This window comes from Camelus dromedarius, chromosome 2, assembly GCF_036321535.1.
Source record: "Camelus dromedarius isolate mCamDro1 chromosome 2, mCamDro1.pat, whole genome shotgun sequence".
In the NCBI taxonomy this organism is placed as follows: Eukaryota; Metazoa; Chordata; class Mammalia; order Artiodactyla; family Camelidae; genus Camelus; species Camelus dromedarius.
In genome coordinates this window covers 54678880-54699144 of record NC_087437.1, presented here as the reverse complement: position 1 = coordinate 54699144, position 20265 = coordinate 54678880, and the positions used below count along the sequence as shown (strand labels likewise).

Here is a 20265-nt window from a genome sequence, read left to right as displayed (position 1 = left end):
CCATAATTTTTTTTTCTTTTACAGCTCCTGGGGTCATTCATTGTTCCAAGGTATGATTTCTTTAAAAGGTGTATTTGCCCAAAGGCTTAGGTGCTGGATTTATTTTTGTAATATCCATAATGAATCCATTTATAGACGATTTACATAGGCCTGTCATGACCCAAAATCGGCTGAGATTTCAGGCATCGCTACCTGAAGTTATACAATACCAAGTGCTCTATGAGCAGAAGCTTGGGCATTACTGAGGCATTCTAGAAGAATCTTTCTTTTTTTATTTACATCTTCTGTTTTTGGACTCATTAAAATTCTTTGGGACAATATATGCAGGAAATTGGTATTTATGATGAAAGCATGGAGCGGAAAGGACAGCAGCCTGAAGGATGATTGGAGTCCCTGAATCTCTATGTTGTTCATATGATAAAAGATGCATAAGACTTCAATAGCCACTATCATTAATTAAGGAGAGAGCCTGTATCCACAGGACCTGGAGAAGGTTCAAGGGTGTTAAAACACTGGCCCCTGGAGTTACTGAAATAAACAAATGGTTCCCAAACTTTGGCTGAGCATCAATCAGAAATATTGAGAGAGCTGTAGTTTATTTTGTTTTAATGCAGATTTCTGGGGCACATTCCCTGAGATTCTGATTCTGTAGGACTGATATGAGGCCCAGGGATTTTTGTGAGTGAGTGTGTGTGTGTGTGTGTGTGTGTGTGTGTTTAATGTTCCCCAAGTTTTTCTGATGTCTGGCCAGTTTTGAAAACCACTGGTCTAAATCACTGTTATAACAGTGATCTTCAAAGCATGGTGCATATAAGACAACACCTTGCAAAGGAGAAGAAAACAGTTAAGAAATCAATATGTATGTATGTATCTTATTGTTATTAAGCTTTTTATTTTGAAATATAGACACAGAAAATTGTAAAAATAGTATAAAGTTCCCGGCACCACTTACCCAGCTTCTCCCAGTGGTAACATCTGATATGGATATAATACACTTTAAAGTCAGGAAAACCGACGGTTTCCTTAGTGTTAACCAGACCTTTTTCAGTTTTCACCATATTTTAACCTGCATTCATTTGTGTGTATATATAGGTCTATGCAATTTTAGCCAATGTATAAACTCCTGTAACCACCACCATAACTGAGATACAGAACTCTTCCCCCACCTCAGAAAGACTCCTGTTGCTTTTTCTTGGTATGAACACCCATTCCCTGCCCCCTCCATCCCCCTTTCTGTCCCCAACTACCACTAATCTGTTCTCCATCTCTTGAGTTTTGCCATCTCAAGAATATCTTATAAATGGAATCATACGGTATATGTAATCTTTCAAGATTGATTTTTCTTTTTTCATTAGGCATAATGCCCTTGAGATCAATCCAGGCTGTTTCATGTATCAACAGATCACTACCTTTTATTAATGAGTAGTACTATGCCATTGTATGGGTGTACCAGAGTCTGCTTAAACGTATACCCACCGAAAGACATTTTTCCAGCATTTTGCCATTATGGAAAAAGCTGCCATGAACATTCATGTACAGGGTTCTTTTGGTGAACATAACTCTTCACATCTAGATTCAATGCCTAGGGGTTCAACTGCTTGATCATATGGTTATACACCTTTACTTTGGTTAACAGAAAAAAAAAAAGGGTACTAAAAAGTTTTCCAGAGTGGTTATACCATTTTACACATAACTATCAGCAATATATGAGAGCTCCAGCTTCACATCTTTGCCAGAATATGATACAATTTTTTACTTTAGCTGTTCTAATAGATGGGTGGTGATATCTTATTGTTGTTCTATATTTATTTTTATTCTAGAAAAAGAAATTAAGCTGTGTTCAGATTTCAAATATGGGGTGAAAATTGTATTACACATTCATATAATTTACAAATGAAGATGATTAAAGAGCATCTCACCACTCAATAGTGCATTATTCACAGTTTTTGGAGTCAGATATGGATGTGGACTCCACCACCTCATCAAGGAGTTCACCTCAGCAGTTAATTAAGCTGATAGGTTACAAAATAAACAAGATTCTGTCAACAACACATGAATTATTTTTGTTCTAAAACATCTAAGCCACCCTGCGCACACATATTAATTCTATCACTATAGATTCTAAACAAGTCACCTACAACACTTTGTTGACACAGAACTGTGACAATCTTGGAAGGAGTAGACAGAACCCAGGGTCAGCCTCACCACATACTGTTCTGTAACACTGAACAAGCCATCTGACCTCTCTGAGCCTTTAAAACCGAGGTAATAACTCCTGCTTGTACTCAGCCAATTCTGATTTGTTATTTACAGCATTTCTAAAGCAAAGGCCGTATACCTCCTAGAAATGTATTAGGGAACTAACTTCCTTACCAAAGAAATGAAGGCATTGTATTAGATAATTGTTAAGATTCACCTGGTTCAAAAATCTTATTTTATATATATATATATAAAAATATATATTTTATTTTATATTTTATATAATATATGAATATATTTTTATATTTTATACATTTATATCTTATATTTTTATTTTATATATATGATATATATGTATATAAACTACCAAGGTACTGTGATTCCTATCAGTGTTATTAGAAGTTAATACTGTTTATCAGTATTGCTAAATACCTTTATTAGTAATCATTAGTAATTATTAGTAATTATTACATTTGTATTACTACACATTTATTATTTTTATAGTGCCAGTATTATAATTTAGAATAATTGCTAGTAACTGTGTATAAAATTATGAAATGTACTTATTAAGTAAATACTTTTATAATTTTATCAATATTACTTCATATTAATAAAAACAACTAGTTATTTTAATTATAGCAAGAAGTATACTCCATGAGGGCAGAAAGCAATCTCTGTTTCGCTCATTACTTCAGAGGGCCTTGTACAAAATCTGTTTTAAGCAAATGTTTGTGGAATAAGTATGCAATAGTAATTTCTAGTTATCAGGTATTTTATGCTTTATAAAACATGTTTACAGTGTTCTATTTCACCAGCGAGTTGTATAAATTAAGAAAATGTGGAAAAGAAAATTGTGATGCCCAAGATCAAGTGGTGAAACTGGGGTTTGAAAGTAAATGCCCTGACCACCAAGTCAGCACCAAACCTTGGCTCTTCTAAGTATCAATAAGGCCTATGAATATTTAGGAAGATCTGATTCCATCCAAAGAATTACAAGTTATTTTCTCCTCAGGAAGATGCTATGTAAAGATCAAACTAATACAGTTATTACCTGACCCTTTAATGAGTGAACAGCTTGTCCATTTTCCTCCCTGAGGCTCTGAAAATTAAAACTCATGCACTGCACTGCACAGTGATAGAGGAGGCCCGAGACGCTTACCCTGAACGGGAAAAGGGACACGCCAGTCAAACTTGGGTCTCAGCAGAGTTCCTGATATTTCAGTGAGTTTGCGATCACCTAGAACGATTCCCTCTCCATAGGATGGATTAATAACCTCAGGTAGCAGATCTAGTTAAAAATGTGCAGGCTTAGGAACCTGGCTGCACAGAATTCATTTCACCTATTCTGATCTGACCCAATGAGTCCAGGTAAAGCACTGTAGGCAAAGCTGGAAAACAATGGTTTTGTTTGTATTACATAGACGTGTACAAGTTTGTGAAAAGAGCAACCATTTTGAAATTAATTTCAAAGAAGAACCATGCCGTAATAAAGCAGTGGAATTAGAACAGGTGAGGGTGTCTAGCCCAATCTCCGATAGATGGAGCCCTTTAAATCAGCGAGAACCCCAGGGACAAAGACTAGAGCTTAGCTCTACAGTTTTACTAGCATGCAATTACTGGATAAGGTATTCCACTTCTGGTAGTCCACCACTCCGCACAATGGCCATGACACCTGTTTCACCTGACTCAGAGAGCTACAGCAGGAAGTCTCTTTTCAGAATTAAATGACAATGAAAATGGAAGTGCCAGATAAACCGTAAGGCAGCATACAGATAAGAAGAATTCTCCTGAAAGGGTTACCTTGAATTTGTACCCTACGGATTCACTTTTTAAGAAAAATCTTACATTAAAAGTATCTCTTAAAAGAAACTTCAGACATTGGAGAAAGTCAATTCTAGACCACAAGACAACCCTAAGTTTACAAACTTGCAAAATTTACAAATCATTCTGTATGATAATCTATTATAATATGGTTATGAAATATTATCAAATTTCATGCAGCCAAATAATTGAAAGAGAAAGGGGCCGGGGGGGGGGGGTGTGGAGTGGAGTTTCCATTTGCCAAAGTTGTACAATAGGAAAATTTCAAAACAATTTTAAAGAAATAATGTGTTAGTAAAGTCAGAAAGCTCACTGACTTTGGTATCCACTGGACAGTAAAAGAAAGATCTGCCATCAAGGCCTAAGGCTTTGGGATTTTTCTTTTTCTTTCTTTTTTTTTTTTTTTTCCAAATCTGAAGCAGAGAGGGGACTCAGATTATAGGATAAAGAACACCATTGGCTAGTACTTTAAAGACCAGAAGAAAAATCACATCATCTTATTGCACTCATCAGCCTAGAACAGAAGGTGATGAGACAAAACCATACATACACACCAACATCATTCCATAAAAAATGACACAGACACTCAACATGGTAAAAAAACAAAGCAGTAAAAATATACATGGGCTCATAAGGATACAGTACAGGACAGAAAAAAGGATTTGGAAGTGCAGGGGCATTCCAAAACACACAAGTTGTTGAAAAAAAAAATTTGATGAAAAATGAGAATAATTGTAGTGAAATAAAAGGACCCTAAGGCCTAAGGAGCTACTAACAGGGGAAAAAAAGCACACCCCACTTAAAATGTGCCAAAGCCCTGCAGAGAAAGTTATTAGCAGAATGCTTTATAAAAGAAAATTGTAAGACATGGTATCACATAAATGTAAGTCGATGTGGAAAACACGTGGGTACTTTTCCTATTTTCACAGTCAGAATTTAAAAACGAGAAAGCAAACCCCAGAGATTAAAGACAAAATACCTATATTATGGTGAGAAATGTAAGCGCTAACTTCAGGGTAGCAGTGGTTAAACAAATCCTGGGCTAAAAGCTCAAGGAATGGGCAGAGGCAGTAAAAGTAATTCAAACACATACGCTGCGCTGCAGAACCATACAACCTAGCAAGTCGATGAGAAGCTCGAATCTGTGTTCCTGTGGTTTAACTGTCACTGTAAACATCACTGAGGACCTACTGTGTGTCAGGTGTCCTGCTGGATGCTGTCTGGAGTGAAGGCATGACTCAGGCAGCCCCTGCCTCCAAAAGGTCCAAGTCTACAGAAGGAGACAGGTGCATAAGCAAGTAAATCTACTAGAGCTGGTTGTGAAGGGGATGGTATGAGATGAATGGAGGTTATGAGGTGTGGCAACATCCTCACTAGACTGTAACACAAGGTCCTGGATAACCTGGGACTCAGAAGGGACCCGAGGTCCAGTGCCCACTTGACCACGAGCAGGCCGTGCATCTCCAAGCAAATCACTCACACAGTCTGCACAGCACTTCTCACCTTTACACCAGAAAAGGGTGGACTGCATGATTTCCATCAGTTCTAATGCTCTGTCTTTGTGGCTGAGGTTCCTGGAAGCCAGGCTCTGAATTAAGCTATGAATATAAAGACTTGATGGGCTAGAAATTGAAGGCAAGTGTGTACGAGAGGCCAAGAATAGCGTGAGCTGAGGCACGAGATCTTAGCATCATCAACTCACCCTGTAAATAAAAACTGTGTTACCTACTACCTGGGGATTTCACTAATGGTACAGAACATTCTAAATGGGCCAAAAAAAAAAAAAGAAAATAGATATAAACTTCAGAAATGTATAAAAAATTAAACAGAAAGTAACATGAATTATAAAAACATTGAGAGCAACAGAGGATGCAGTAACATTTAAACTAAATATAAAGTAAGCAAATCTTACACCTCTAACAAATACCGCGTCATAATATATAGCAGATGAAGAGACAGAGCTACATTTTAAAAAGTCTGAATATCCATGAAACTTTACCCATGTTTGTCTTTAAAATGTATATATGCAAGGGAAGTTTCTTCCTTCACGTATTCAAAAAAGGTTATATTAAAAGAGAGAAAGGGATTGGCAGAATTGCAAGAAAGAATCAACTTCAGAAATTAAATGAGACTGAGTTGCTTCGAATGAGGATGCCACATTCCAAACTGTTTATTGCAAGAGAAGATTTACTGAGCAGTGCACTCACCCATCCAGCCATCCGCCACCCATCCAAATATATATACACATAAGAACATACAGACATACATTTGACCACACACAATCATTCCTACTAAAAACACAGTAGCATAATAAGAGCCAAGAGGAACAGAAGGATGAGTGAGAAACCATGTCTTGTTGCTTAAATGGGGAAACAAAGCTTACATTCTTATAAGGAAGTAGGGAAGTATCACCATCATATGGGGCCACATATGCCATGAAGACAGGGACCAGCAGGACAGCACGCTGCGTGAGGACGGCAGCCTCACTTCGGAAACCTAGTCACAAAACCAGAGAGCATGTCACCTCTCTTCTCTGAGCCTCCATTACTTTATGTGAAAACAAAAGCAGTTCTTAGGGTTAGAGGAGGAGGTATTAAAATGACAATGGAAAAACAGAGTGCCTCCCATGGGATGTGTAGTCACAAGCGGCAGAGTAAGAGCAGGAGGAACATCAAAAGAAGTAGAAGCGTGATAGAATAAGGTGCTCGTGGAAACCCAGGGAAGGGAGCGGTCACCTCTGATCTGGGCCATGTCTGGACACTGGGGAAGGCGACACAAGCAGGGTTTTGATAGGTGACAAAAGGGTGTGGGCGGCAAGTTAAGAAAGAACAAAGAGTTGAGCAAAGAGCTGCAGAGGATCAAAGAGGGCGCCAGCGTCCCCAGAGAACACACCAGGCAGTGGGAGAGCCCTGCGTGGTGCGGTGAAGAGGATGGGGCATCTTAATGCCGGAGGAGTCAGCCAGGGGCCAACCCACCACACAGTTCGTAGCACTCAGAGCGCAGGGGCCTGAAGGGCGACCATGGTCTGCTTCTCTCCTCCCTCTTACACAAGCCCTGCCCCACCCTGACCCTCAGGTGTGCACCGACTGTCACACCCACTAAGCCTTCCTCACACGTCTGCCTCCTTAGGACACTCTGCCCTCATTCCCTTCATGTTAGAGAAAGTCCATCTTAGCTCTCCCCAAAAATGGGGAGACAACGTAACAATCCCCTAGTAAGGAGACCAGGGAGACACAGAGAAAACAGATGAGAAAGCCAACAATGGCTCCTCTTGTCTTGTTTAGAGGGGCTCTCTCCCACATCACAGCCTTGAGTCCCGCGATCGCTAAAGAACAGCAAGGCAAAGGAAACCAGTTCTGCCAAGCCCCTGACTAACTGCAGCGGTGCGGGCTCCCACGAGGCCAGCGAAGCTGCAGGGACCCACGTGGAGCTGCGCAGAGCCACGGGCCGCATGGACTGCTCTCCCAGAGCAGCCTGGCAGGCTTGTCCTCGCTCTCTCCAGACAAAGCAGACCCCAGGTCCACAGCCACAGCTCAGGGCGGCATGCCGACACCTGACCTCCTCCCAACCACCTGCCTAAGGGTCCAGCCACCTGACACGAACTACACATCTGGACTAGGCCTCGGACATCAGTCCTAAAATACTAATAGACTGGAGAAGTGTTCACTGTGGGTGGGGAGAGGACTAGAAAGAAAAGAGAGAGACTGAACTGTATCACAGAATGTGAAACAGTCGCATGCAAAATCGCTGAAACAAACGCACGAATGTCATCCAAGGAGTAAGAGACATCTTGGAGAGGGTGAGGTGATTGTTTTAAAAAGTAGGATGGGGGAGAAAATAGAGAGAGGGGGGCTGAATCTTCTTTCACCACCTCTTCTCTCTCAGCAACCAGAAGGCTAACGACCTACTGACAGCTGTAAGTCAGTGTTTCACGGGTTTGGATGAGCTGCCGGCACTGATAGGTAAAAATATGGAGCCTCTTCAACCAGAGTACAGCACTCTTCATGCTGCCTGTGGGGTCCACCGTGTGGCTGTGCCCATGCAGATACACCGGGTGTGCTGAGATCACGGAGATCCTCAAATCCCCCTTGATGTAAAATGTACCACCACTACTAAGCCCCTAAAACTAGGCTTCACTCAAAGTTCTCTGTGTTTCAACACACAGAGCCCTGCAGACGACTTTATCCTACAGTAGCCTACGAGTGGAAAAGTAACCAGAGAAGGCAGCACAACTCTGGGTGCCTTACTCGGTTCGCTTCGTATGGGTTTCCCATCAGACCACTGCTTGGCAGCATTTGGGGACCCTCGTCCAATGGCAGTGGGGGGGGGGGTGGTAGACACTTCTACAAGACAGTGGGACAGGGATGGAGGATACAGCAGTAGAAGGGCACTGAGCTACGAATGGAGAGAGGGGGGTTCTAGGTTTAGCTCTGGCCCCAACTCACCATAGTCACATAACCCCTGAGAGGTCTCAGTCTCTTTATACCTAAAAGAAGAGTTGCCTAGACAGTTACTAGGTGTTCTTCCAACTTTGAGAATCTATACTTTTTGACAACCACACTGCAAATTCTTGATCTACCTTTCCCCGACACAACCAACCACTTTTATCACGTTGTACTACAATATAATAGTACATATCACTTTTGTTACGCAAGTTGTATATAAATCTCTTTTATTATATTGAACTCTCCCAGCGGGGGCACCCAGCTCCGCAACCCTCACACTCACCTTCACCACCAGGTTGCTTGTATGGGTTGTACTTGGGCTTTGGAGCAACGACTGGGGCAAACTTCTTGGGTGGCTGCTGGGTGGACACTGAAATGCTCGGGGTCCCAAAGGAATGGGTGGTCTCCATCCGTGCAGGCACATGGCCCAAGGGCTCAGCAGTGCTTTTGGGTGGCAGCCAAGATGGGTGCGACATTGTGCAATCTAGAATTAAAAAGGAATAAACACAGTTGTTTTTGACGTAAGACGAAAAAATGAAGGCAACATACTTCACATCGTTGTTACCTCTTCTTTATCCATACTTAATGAAACCTTGAAAAGCACTCTGATAACAGGAAGCGAGAAGATGAAGGAAGGAAGAAGGAGGAAAGTTATGAAAAACCTACCTTAACTGGAGGAAAAGAAAAATTGAACACTCCCTTCAACCAACCTTGAATACGTCTCTCCCCACAGTTAGCAAATAGCTGCCCTAGCATTATTCAGGAAACAGATATGAGTAAGAAGTCGTCCCCAACCTAAAGAAGCTTCTATGGTAGGAGAACCTTATATCAGCAAGGTTGGCAGAAAGCTTCAATTTTATTAATAATCTATTAAAATGATTCCCACATCAATATATAAAAGGGTGATAAGTTACCCAAGGGAGGTGGTATTATCTAAATGAGGTCAAAAGTAAATAAAAGTGTTTCTGGAATGTAGAAAAAGATAAGGTCACTTCTTGCTCGGAGCAGAACTAAGACCTCATTAATGAGGCGACCGTCAGACCGAGCCTTGAGTGCTGAGCACAGGTCGGGCCTGAACAATGTTGGCAACGTTGCATGCGCAGAAGAGTACCCAGCACTCAAGTTGAGTGTGGCTGGAGGGGGAATACAGAAAAGGAGCAAGCAAAAGAACTAAAAATGGGGGGGTGGGGGGGAGTGCAACCAAAGCACAGCTTTGTGCACAAGCTTGAGGAGTTTGGATTGAGTTCTGCAGGCATTAAGAAACCACCAAAAGCTTCTTCTTGAAATAACGACACAGTAAGTGCATGGCAGGACACTTTACAACATCCCTCTGGCAGGAGCAGTGCTGCTCCTCACCAAGGAGCACTGGAAACTGGGGGGAGAGGACACTGCCACAACACCTGGGATGATTACTGGTATTCAGTGCCCAGGGGCTAAAATTCAACCCCTATAATGCACAGGGCATCCCACAGGACACCCATCAGGAGCTATTTTAGCTGATATCATACTGGACCCTTAGGAAAATCTGAACTAGGAGGGGGGATGAATGATCCAACCCAGATGCTGTTCTACTCAGATTAAAATACACTCTGTGAGGAAAATAAAATGACATCTTGTGTCAGGGTAACCCAACCACCCCTCCAGACAGCCTGCAGGCTAGGGCCGAGCCTCAAAGACTGCCGCTCAGGAGGGCTCTCCAAGTCTGATTGCAAGAGCTCTCCAACGCAGGGAGGCCCGGAAGGCTCCCTCACCCACTCCCAGCCCCAAATCCACCCAGTAATTTATTAATTGAACTGAATTAATTGAGAGGGCTCCATGATTACCTCCAGATGTCTGTAACGACAAAGAGAACTGGAAACGCAGGAGAAAATAAAGTCCTTGGCACATGGCAGGGCCACGGAAGGAGGGGGTGAAGGGGGAGAGATGGGGCCCAGTGTTGCCTGGGTAGCACTAGGCCACACCAGGAGGGTGACGTGCCCTTGACAGCCCCGCTTCCTTCATCTGATGCACCAGCTGCCTCCACTCCTTGTCCTCCTGAACTCAAGTTTTGTAACAACCAGTGAGATAACAACATTAAACTATTTCATATACTGTCAACTGCTAAGCAAAGTGAGCAGAGAAGAACTGTTGGAGGTGTAGGTTTCTCAATGAAAGAGGATGACAGGAATCAGTGAGGAAGACTCTAAATTAGGAATCAGAAGGGTTCTGTCACCTAAGCCAGTGGTGACACTGGCTTTTCACTCTGGTCACAGGGCCTTTTTTTCCTCTTCCTTCCCCGTACCTTGTAGACACCTGGTCAACTGAGAGTTTTTTGGAAGCATGGGGACTGTATTTTATACAGCCTTAAACCCATATGGAAAAATAACCATGAATCTGGTTAACTTCTGGTTCTTAAAACTGGCTGCACATTAAGAATTCTTTGAGTTTTTTTAAATCAATATCAAAAACAAGCCCATCTCTCAAGGCTGAGAATCAGCAACTTTGGTTTTATTTGCTTGCTTGAACCTCAGTCTTCTAAGAAAGGGATAAAGTGTCTGTCCGACTGTCAACACGACTCAGGTGAGTATCAGTGGAGAGCAAGTAGGATGAAATAAACACTTGGAAATGTGAATGCACCACGCACATTTGTAGTGGAAATTTTATTGGTAGATTTTTTAAATGGGTTAGTATTATCCTTGCAAATTTTCCATAAATCTTAAGTTATTCCAAAATAGAAACATTAAAAATGGGTTAATATAGGATACAGTGACTTCTAAAGCAAAGAGGCACATTTCCAGAGCAATCTCACATTGCCAATCGACTGTAGAATCCTGGCCTTTTCAGAAATTCCATACATATAAAGGAACAGGAAACTTCCGGGAAAGTATGAAAAATGAAAACTTATGCATCCATATGCAAAGCATAGCCTCTATCGTATTTTCAGCTACCCCCAGCACCATATATTACCCCTGCGACACTGCACTCGCCCTGCAGGCAACTCCAGTGACATCTCCAGCATGTGCCAGGGTGTGGCCAAGAATCTGTCCCATTTGACCTTAGCACCATCTTTTCATACCATTCCTCTACATGTTAACAATGACCCAGTGACACCATTCCCAGGATTTACAAGGAAATTCGATGCCCCTGAATCTCTGCTCATGCTGTGCCCACCATCTACAATGCCATATACCTCCCTTCACTTTCTACCAGATCCCACTTTTTTTTTTACCTTGACCCAGCTCAAATGACTCTGATGCTGTGAACATTTCCCTAACTCTCTCCAAAAAGAGTAGCTTAACTCCCAGGCTCTTCTAGTACTTGTTCCATACTAACAGTCCACACGTAAGCTAGGTATTCACCTGCTTATCTGCCCCAATAAACTGGAAGTTCCTAAGTGCTCTCACTATACCAGCACAGTGCCTGGCAAGGAGGCCCTCAGAGAAATATGTTACGCATGAATGCGTGAATGAATAAATGTTGATCTCCTTGGTTACTCTTCCCTTTCTCGAATCTGTGTTATCTCCCTTCTTAGCATCCACTGACACAATCATCTCTTTTCCCCCTCTCTTAATTTAGGGGTGAACTGAATCACGTTCATAGACTTCCAGGTATTGAACCATCTTTGAAGTCCTAGAAATTAATCCTACTCGGTCACAGTTGTAATGTTTCGGTAAATGGATGAATTAAATATGCTCATTTATATAAAGTTTTTGTACATATACTCATTGGTGAAGATCATTAGTGGTTTTTTCTCCACTTGTTTTACTTATCATTGTTAGGTTTTGATATGGCAGTTCTGCATCCTTTTCTAATGTTTGGATTAGTTTAATGATGAGATTAGAACTATCTGAACTTAAAAGGTTTATCAGAATTCTGTGGAAAGCCACCCAGGTATGTGACTTTAATAACAGAGCTAAATTGTATTTCCAACAACTTCTACAATAATTGTAGCAGTTTTATACTTCTTTTGAGATCATTTTTCAGTATTTATATTCTGCTGGAAATTCATCCATTTCCTCTAGGTTTTACTTCTATTCCCTTCATCCAAGCTAAAATTTAAAATGATGTCTCATCTACTATGTATTATTTGGATCCTGAGCATCAATTCCCACTAATCCTTAAAGGCAAAATTCACATTCTCCATCCTCCAGTTCAAGTTATGTACCCTTTAACCACACTTCCACAGCACCCGGAACACTGCTGTCATTACACTCATCACATGTCACTCTGTCTCTCTGCTTGCCTATCACAAAATAAACTCTTAAATTCTTGAGAGCAGAAGTAATTATCATTCTCTAATCAGGGCCCAAAACATGATATGCACTCAATAAAAATGTTTGTTATTCATTCATTATTTATTCATTCACTCATTTATTCATTTATTCCTAGCACTGGAACTCAAGATGAAGCAAAGTCTCATCCTGTACTCAGATAAATCAGACTGTCATCCTGTATTCAAGGAATATAAAGCTTATCTGAGGAAGACGCATTTCTTCTATGTAAAAAGAGAGTAACACACGGTATACCCCTACCCCCAACAACAACAACAAAACACCAACTGCGATTCGTCGCAGGATCCCAGCACGGGGGTTGTCATTCGCAAGGACTCTGAAGGCTGGCTGGCTCTGGAGGATAAATGGAACAAGCAACAAGGATCATGCCTAAAAATACTGTGAACTGAAGGGAGTAGCAAAGCATTTCTGTGGGACAGGGAGCAGGCCAGTTGTATCGAAATGAGGGACTCAAGAAAATACTGGGGGAAGAGATTGGGAAGATTAAATGAGCTTTACTTTTTAAAGGCCTTATACAGAGAAGTAAGAAGCTAGAACTTTTATCTTTGAACCAGGAATCTAACAGGAGTGAAAACTCTACGTAAGAAAAACAAATCCATGCAAGATGGACCCAAGGAAGGTGATAAATGCAGCTGAACAGACAGAGAGTCCCTGCGACCCCAGTTCCAGTTGCAGCTTTGACAGTGTGACCTTTAACAAGAGAGGATACTCATTTGCAGAATGAATGCAAAGTCCCCATCGGCTCTAATATTCTGTAGCACTTTCCTTCCTTGTAATCTTAATTACAGCCCTTCATTTTGATAAATGTGTTTGAGAAAACCTTACAAGTTTAGTGAACGGACAAACTAGAACATTTCCCTGGGGTTTCTCAGCTTCTCAGAAAGAGACCCATTGTAAACACAAAGATAAGCACTGGTGAGAGCTAGTTTTGCTGGATCAAAACTTACTCTGCTCTTACTTCCTCTGGTTCTAGATTGGTTTCACTCTAAGCTTATAATCATCATGAAAGCAAGAAGTGAAAGGGAAGATCTCCACAGGGGCTCTGAAAATGCACAAACACCATCAGAAGAGAGGAAAACAAGAGAAGTGGCCCTCAGCTAAGCAAGATGCCTACAACCGAAGCAAGTTAAAGAGCTGGGGCTCCCGAACCGCTGGTCTTTCAGGAACTGTCATCAGATGCAAAGCAATTAAGAAGAACCTAAGAGGTTTCACTTTTTGCCGCTCTGTCACTCTTCTGTCTTCTCCTACTAGCTGTTCAGTGGGTACAAGAAAGCTACAGGCTGAATAGAAACAGCAAGTGTTTTCTGACGACTAACTGTACGCCGAGCAATTTTCTAATGGCCATGTAATTATCCTGACTATTATATGGGGTAGGGTTACCATTCTCCACGTTTAGCAGATCCAGAAAGCAAGGCTGTAAGAATTAAACAAGTTGCTCAAAGCTGAACAAATAGCAGAGCTGAAGCCTGAGCACAAGTCTTTGACCCCAAATCCTTGGTCTTCACCATGGTACTACTAGCTATCTGGAGGAAAAAGGAAAACATCACAATCCAAAGAAAGTTATCACTGAGAAACAGCAGATTTTGCTTTTATCTCCATTCCCAGCTTCTGGTTCCTTCCTGCCATAATGTCTTCTCTATTTCTTTCCGTCAAATCTTGCTATCATGACCCTGATGATCACACACTGATGAATCCAAAAGTCTGGCCAACCTGATGTGGCACAACAAAACGCAAACAACTGCAAAAGGCCATATGATGACCAAGACCCTTTCTCCACAGGTGGGAAAACTTAGGGCTGCAGAGAAAGTGACATGTAATACTAAAAAAAGCTACCAAGCTCCTCTAAAGATAGCATGTGAGTGACAAATCACTGCCATCCACAAAAATAGAATGAACTAGTGTTTGCTCCAGTTTTGCTTTTCTAAAATCAATATCATACTCTTTAAATATTTACACAGATCACCAAAATTTAAAAACAACCAACCATTGCATGGTATTATCTAACACCAAGTATGATGAGCTTAAAAAAGGGATTTTCAAAACTGCACACTAGATTCATCAGGAAATCTTTATGTCCGTATCTTGATTAAAGGGTTGCGAATAATTGACTTAGAACGTTTATATTAATCTTTAAATCATGTTGCATTAGTCCTTAAATCTCCCTTGGCAATTAACTCAAGGCCTGGCTCTTGGTCAATGTTTGCTGAATAAATGAACGATATTGAAGGAAGAGACGGGTGTTAACATCACTATTTTATTGGCAGAAGAACTGAGAGGCCGCGGGGCTTTGTGACTTAAACATCAGAAGTAGCTGACGGTCAACTACAGTTTAGGATTCATGTTCCATAGTGACATTTTCTCCACTTAAACAAGCAATTAAGATTTAAATAACACTTTCCTCTACCTTCGGAGATTTTTCACTATCTTCCCTCTTTATATAAAAGTCAGTGTCTTCCTAGAATTTCAAAACTGCTTTCCTAAGGGTCTATTAAAATGGTACACTGTGCTGCCCTCCCTAAGCTAGGGCTAATTACCCTTTTCTGCAACTTGGTCCTCAGCTAGAGGATGCCTGACCTTCTGAATTCACACGCAGCTTCCAGTCTTAGCTATGCCATGAGTTCACAGTGCCACCTTTGCTCTCTCTGGGATCATGGTGTCCTCCTTCAAAAATGATGCAGCAGATTATTAGATGAATATTAACAGCGACTCTACTCACAAAGTCACCTGTCCAAGGAAGGCCCTGACGGCAGAACTGGACAGAAACAAGCAGAAGTCGGCCACAGAGCCAAGTCATCTGTAACTCTCCTCTTAGCTCATCAATGAGAAAGCATGGTCCCCTTTTTTTCCCTTCTTTCTGTGTCACCCTTTCCTCTGACTCCTCGATCCTCCCCATTGTGGGAGGGAATCTTAGATTGATCTCAGAGATTACCAAGGTATCAATCAAGATTTATTATGTGCAAGTAAATAAGTACTTTTGGCAAACCTTTTCCAACCGGTGGAGGTAAGACCATAGCAGTGTAATTACGAAGCAGATATGCTGTGGCGTGTGATGGAAGCGTGGGAAGACAACGTTCAAGAACAAGGCAGGCTGAAAATTGCACACAATTGTTGGTTGAACAGCAAATCTAATCACTCTTCCTCTGAAGCATCAGGTCAGATGAGAGCCGGAAAGGCAAAGCAGGACCTGCCATGGGCTTAAAATGTCAATGCATTCGCTCCACTCCTCTTTCCAGGCAGCTCTGGCCCGGCCCTGGCTAAGTGCCCCGCTCTCCACATGGACAGCTGGCGTCACTCAGAAGGGGTGACTAGAGAACAACTCTACAGAAATGCCAGACCTTTATATAGACTATCTGAGAGACAGTTGGAAATACTGGAAAAAACATCGGACTGAGAGGCAGAGGACTTGGGCGCAGTTTCTAGCTCAGCCACGCACTGGCTCTAGGACATTAGTCCCTTGACCTCCTTGAGCCTCAGTGTTTGCACTAAAGATTAGATGCCTACTACCATTCCTCCCAGCTCCCATGTTCCATGATTCCTCCTCCACGTCTGCCAGCTGAGTGAGCAGAGGTTTCTTACAAACCTGTCTTCACGCCTGTGAACCTCACTGCCCAGCGATTGTAGAGTGAAGGGATGCAGGCAAGGAATCAACATACTAAATGCCAACCTGCTTTGCACCCAGTTGGTGTGAATACAAGTCAACGCTACGGCGCCATCCCAGCAACCAGCAACACAGCTGGTGGCAAGAAAAACCCAACTACGTTTGCAGATCCCAGTAAACTAAGAAGCAGAGAGGCATCAGTCAGTCCATTTAAGTGAACACTTGTCTCTGATAAAGAAGTGAGGCAGAAAAGAGACATACTCCACACTGCACTGTCACTTCACATTCAGAATGTCACATGGAAAGGGAACAATCAACCCTGACAGGGAAACAACAGCACTGGGAGACCAGGACCGCAGGAGAAGATAAAGGAGAGAGAATAGAACCAAACCAATTACTAACTCGCTGGTTTTTATTTGCCACAACCAGGTGACAACACCCAGGACAGGCTACTCCATGGCCAAGAAGTCACAGGGAGTCCCAGCTTGGAGAAATCTTAGGGACCAATCTGTTCCTTCTAATTTGAATATTCAACAACCAAGATTTAGAAAAGCTGACGGAGCCTATGGCAGGTAACACAGCAGCCAGTGCATGCTGAAGGCTAGATTCAAACCCAGCTGTTCTGCTTCCAGAAAGCATGCGCAGTGGCAAAGTTTCATTAAACAAGTGAGAAGCTCCACTGATGGCTGGATTATAACTAGAAAGAGGCACAGAAATAGACACAGGAGTAAAGAATTTCTCTTCCAGAAGAGTCAGCACCCACACCACTGAAAATCAGCACAGAAGTCATGAGATCCCAACCTTGCACTCTAGGTCACATATAATGACAGTGGGTCTCCTTGGCTAAGTGACCAAGAAAATATTTACCCTCTCTGGACCTCAAACTCTCTAGCTCTAAAATAACAAGCATTAGGAAGATGATCTCCAAAATACCCTCTTTCAACATGTTATGTTCTATAATGGTATGGCTAGTCTTGGAGTGTGCTGTGCTCATAAAAAAAAAAAAATGTTCTTAAAGGTTTCTTTTAAGTCCCTGATTCTAACAGACTTTTTCTGTACAAGGCCGAGAAAAAAAGAGGTAAACAATACCTTGAGCCCCTGGAGCTCAGTAAATCTACTTCCAAAAGTGGAAATCTGGATTTACAAAAATGAGAATCTGAGTGATTCACAAGGGTTTAAAACCCTGATTTATATCGTGCCCCTGCACTAGGATGAAACAGTGGCCATGGGAGAAATCACCAGTATCACCTCTAACAAGGCCTGGCAGTCTCCTTGGTAGTATCTGGAATCCTCTCATTCCAAACTCACTGCTAAGCGGGCAGGTCCACAAGTGAATTGCTGTTCATTGTCTGCGTTCCCTTGACACCTTGTTCAAACTTGTGTTAAAACACATGAGCACCATGTTTTATTAGTTATCTGTGTACAAGTCTGTTGTACCATTTACACAGGTTACAGAATATTACTAGCACTTGAGGGATGTTTTCATTGATCTTGACTTTTTAAATAATTTTGGACTTTCCTTTATTACAAATTCACTTTGATATCTCAATAAAAGTAGATTGAATAAGAGGGGAAAAAACTCTGTTTTAGATAGAATTTGAAAAAGTAGAAATATTTTGTCTTCAATGAAGATAAGAATGTTGACAAATCTCAGGCCATATTTACATCTGACACTATTACGTGTGACTCTGTGAAGCAATGTTTACTCAGGCCACATAACCTGCCAAGAGTAATCACAGCCACAGGACAGAGAGTGAACCGTCACCTTTCACCCTTCTGAACGTTATATTGCTCACAAAACTGTCACCCATCAACCGTGCTGTTTGTATCCTATTGTTTCAACTACTAGTTGTAAACTAGCTCAGAGCCTTTGCATAGAGTTTGGGCACTATAATTTGAATCAATTCAACATTACTGAATTTAGATAGTATGATTATTATAAATTAAAGTTTCCAAATTAATTTATTTCTCTAATACTTACTTTTCATCTTAAATTTATCTTAAACCCAAAAATCTATTTCATTCTATGGTTAAAATATAAGGATATTGCTAAATTAAATTAAAATACCCAGTCATTGGAAAAATAAAGGGGAAGTGGGGAGAAGAGGTACAAATGTTCACCCTTCAAGGACCATGAGATACAGTTTTAAAAAACAAAGAGATGCAACTTCCTGCATTATATACTCTGAAGTAATACTTTTTGTTTATCACAAATCCAAGAGCCTGGAGAAATTTCTCAGTATTTGAAATGGTATGAAAAACAGACAGGCTTCTCATTGAATGTGCTATAAATTCAAACTGTGTAAAAGGGGCTAGTTTTGCAATTTCACATTTAATAGCAAAACAATTGAAACCATTTTCAATCGGTGACCTTCTTAATTCGTGTTGGAAGTTGTTCCACTTTTATTTCAAGACTTTGAAACAGAGAAAAAAAATCTGTAAAAGCATCGACCAATAGCCGCTGAGTAAAAACGAGCCAGGCTGTTTCGGATCAGTTTCAGAATGACATGAGTGGATGTTATTCCCTTTCAAATTTCTCTCGATGAGAGTGCTCATGTTGTGCCTTCTGCATTTTTATCAGTTACTGACTACCGCGCAAAAAAGACAATGCCACAGGTGAAGAATGTACTAAATTGGGAATAAAACACACACACACACACACACACCCACACACACACACACACTTCAGACATATGTGAGGTGGTAGCTAACAACTTATTCACCAATACAGAAGTTTAATACCCAAGAAGCATGAAATTGTTAATGAAGGTATTTCTTCTAATGCAGAGCTGAAGTTGAAACGCAACCACCCTCTGTGAGTTTGCTTGTCCACGCCAATGACCAGGAGGTCATTACCTCACAAGGCAGCCCAGCCCCTTCCTTCCATGGCAGAAAAGTTGTAACTGCTAGAACGTTACCCAAGGCTGAAACCTGTATTCCTTTAGGAACCACCGATCGGTCCTGCCTTTGCCTTGGAATCACAAGCCCACTTACACATGGCAGCCCTCTGGATAGGTAAAATATTGCTTTAGTTTCCTACATAATTTTTTTCTGTGTTTCAAGTTTAAAAAGTCCTATTCTCTTTTTTCCCAATTGGCCTTACAGCTTTAGAACAGTAACATAAAATTTAAAATCTCGAACCAGTAGTTTTCAAACTTTTCTGTAGCAAAACAATTGTTTCTTCATGTCAAATCTTTAAGAAAATCTCAAGAATAAAAATAGACAAATTGAGAGAACAGTTCCTCGGACTTTATTTAAATCTTCATCCTTCGGCAGAATACACTTCAGTTGTGGGGGGAGTATAAAATGTATTACTTCCTTGGTCCTCCTATGAGAACTATACTAGAGGACAGGCTGAAAACCCACTGCTCTAAAATATTACAGTGGTTGTGAGGAAATAGAGAACAAAAATGGCGCCTACAACTACAGGCTCTGTCATCAGTGCATAGCAAGTGATTATTATGAAAAAGGGAAGATAAGCTTAAAGGTTTGGGAATATAAAGAGTTATGTTCTGCTTCTGAATCGTATCAGCTCATATTTCAAACACTGTTCTCCACAATCCCTTATAATTAGGGTGACCATACATCCAACTTACGCCTGCTGTTTCCATGTAATTATTAATAGTGCCCCCTTTCACTCTCAAAAGTGCCCCAATGTAGGCAGTGCCTTTTACACAGTCACTTTACTTCTAACACAGTAGCAATGAGGTTTTGGTCACTGCATCCAAGAGAATATTGAGCACGTAGCTTCTTCTCCACACAGCCAAACCCCCCCCCCCACTTTAAATTTATTACTGCAATTGCCACGAGGGCAGAGCGGCTAGCAAGGGGAATGGAGGAGGTCTTGGGGGTTTCCCTGCTCCGGAAGCACATGCTTCCCAGTAAGAAGGGGAAAATGGAGCAGAATGATCGTGCAGAGGAAAAGGATAGG

The 20265-nt window shown here is 41.4% G+C and overlaps 1 protein-coding gene across 4 annotated transcripts in view; it reads right to left on the bottom strand.

Moving 5' to 3' along the window:
* The window catches only part of LPP (LIM domain containing preferred translocation partner in lipoma), a 631758-nt gene that overhangs the window by 411772 nt on the left and 199721 nt on the right, over positions 1–20265 (bottom strand). For all 4 annotated transcript variants that reach the window (XM_031453092.2, XM_064493711.1, XM_064493732.1 and 1 more), the window contains exon 4: positions 8749–8949. In XM_031453092.2, the coding sequence (XP_031308952.1) occupies positions 8749–8941 (193 nt within the window). In that variant the 5' untranslated portion in view covers positions 8942–8949. The remainder of the gene's footprint in view (positions 1–8748; positions 8950–20265) is intronic.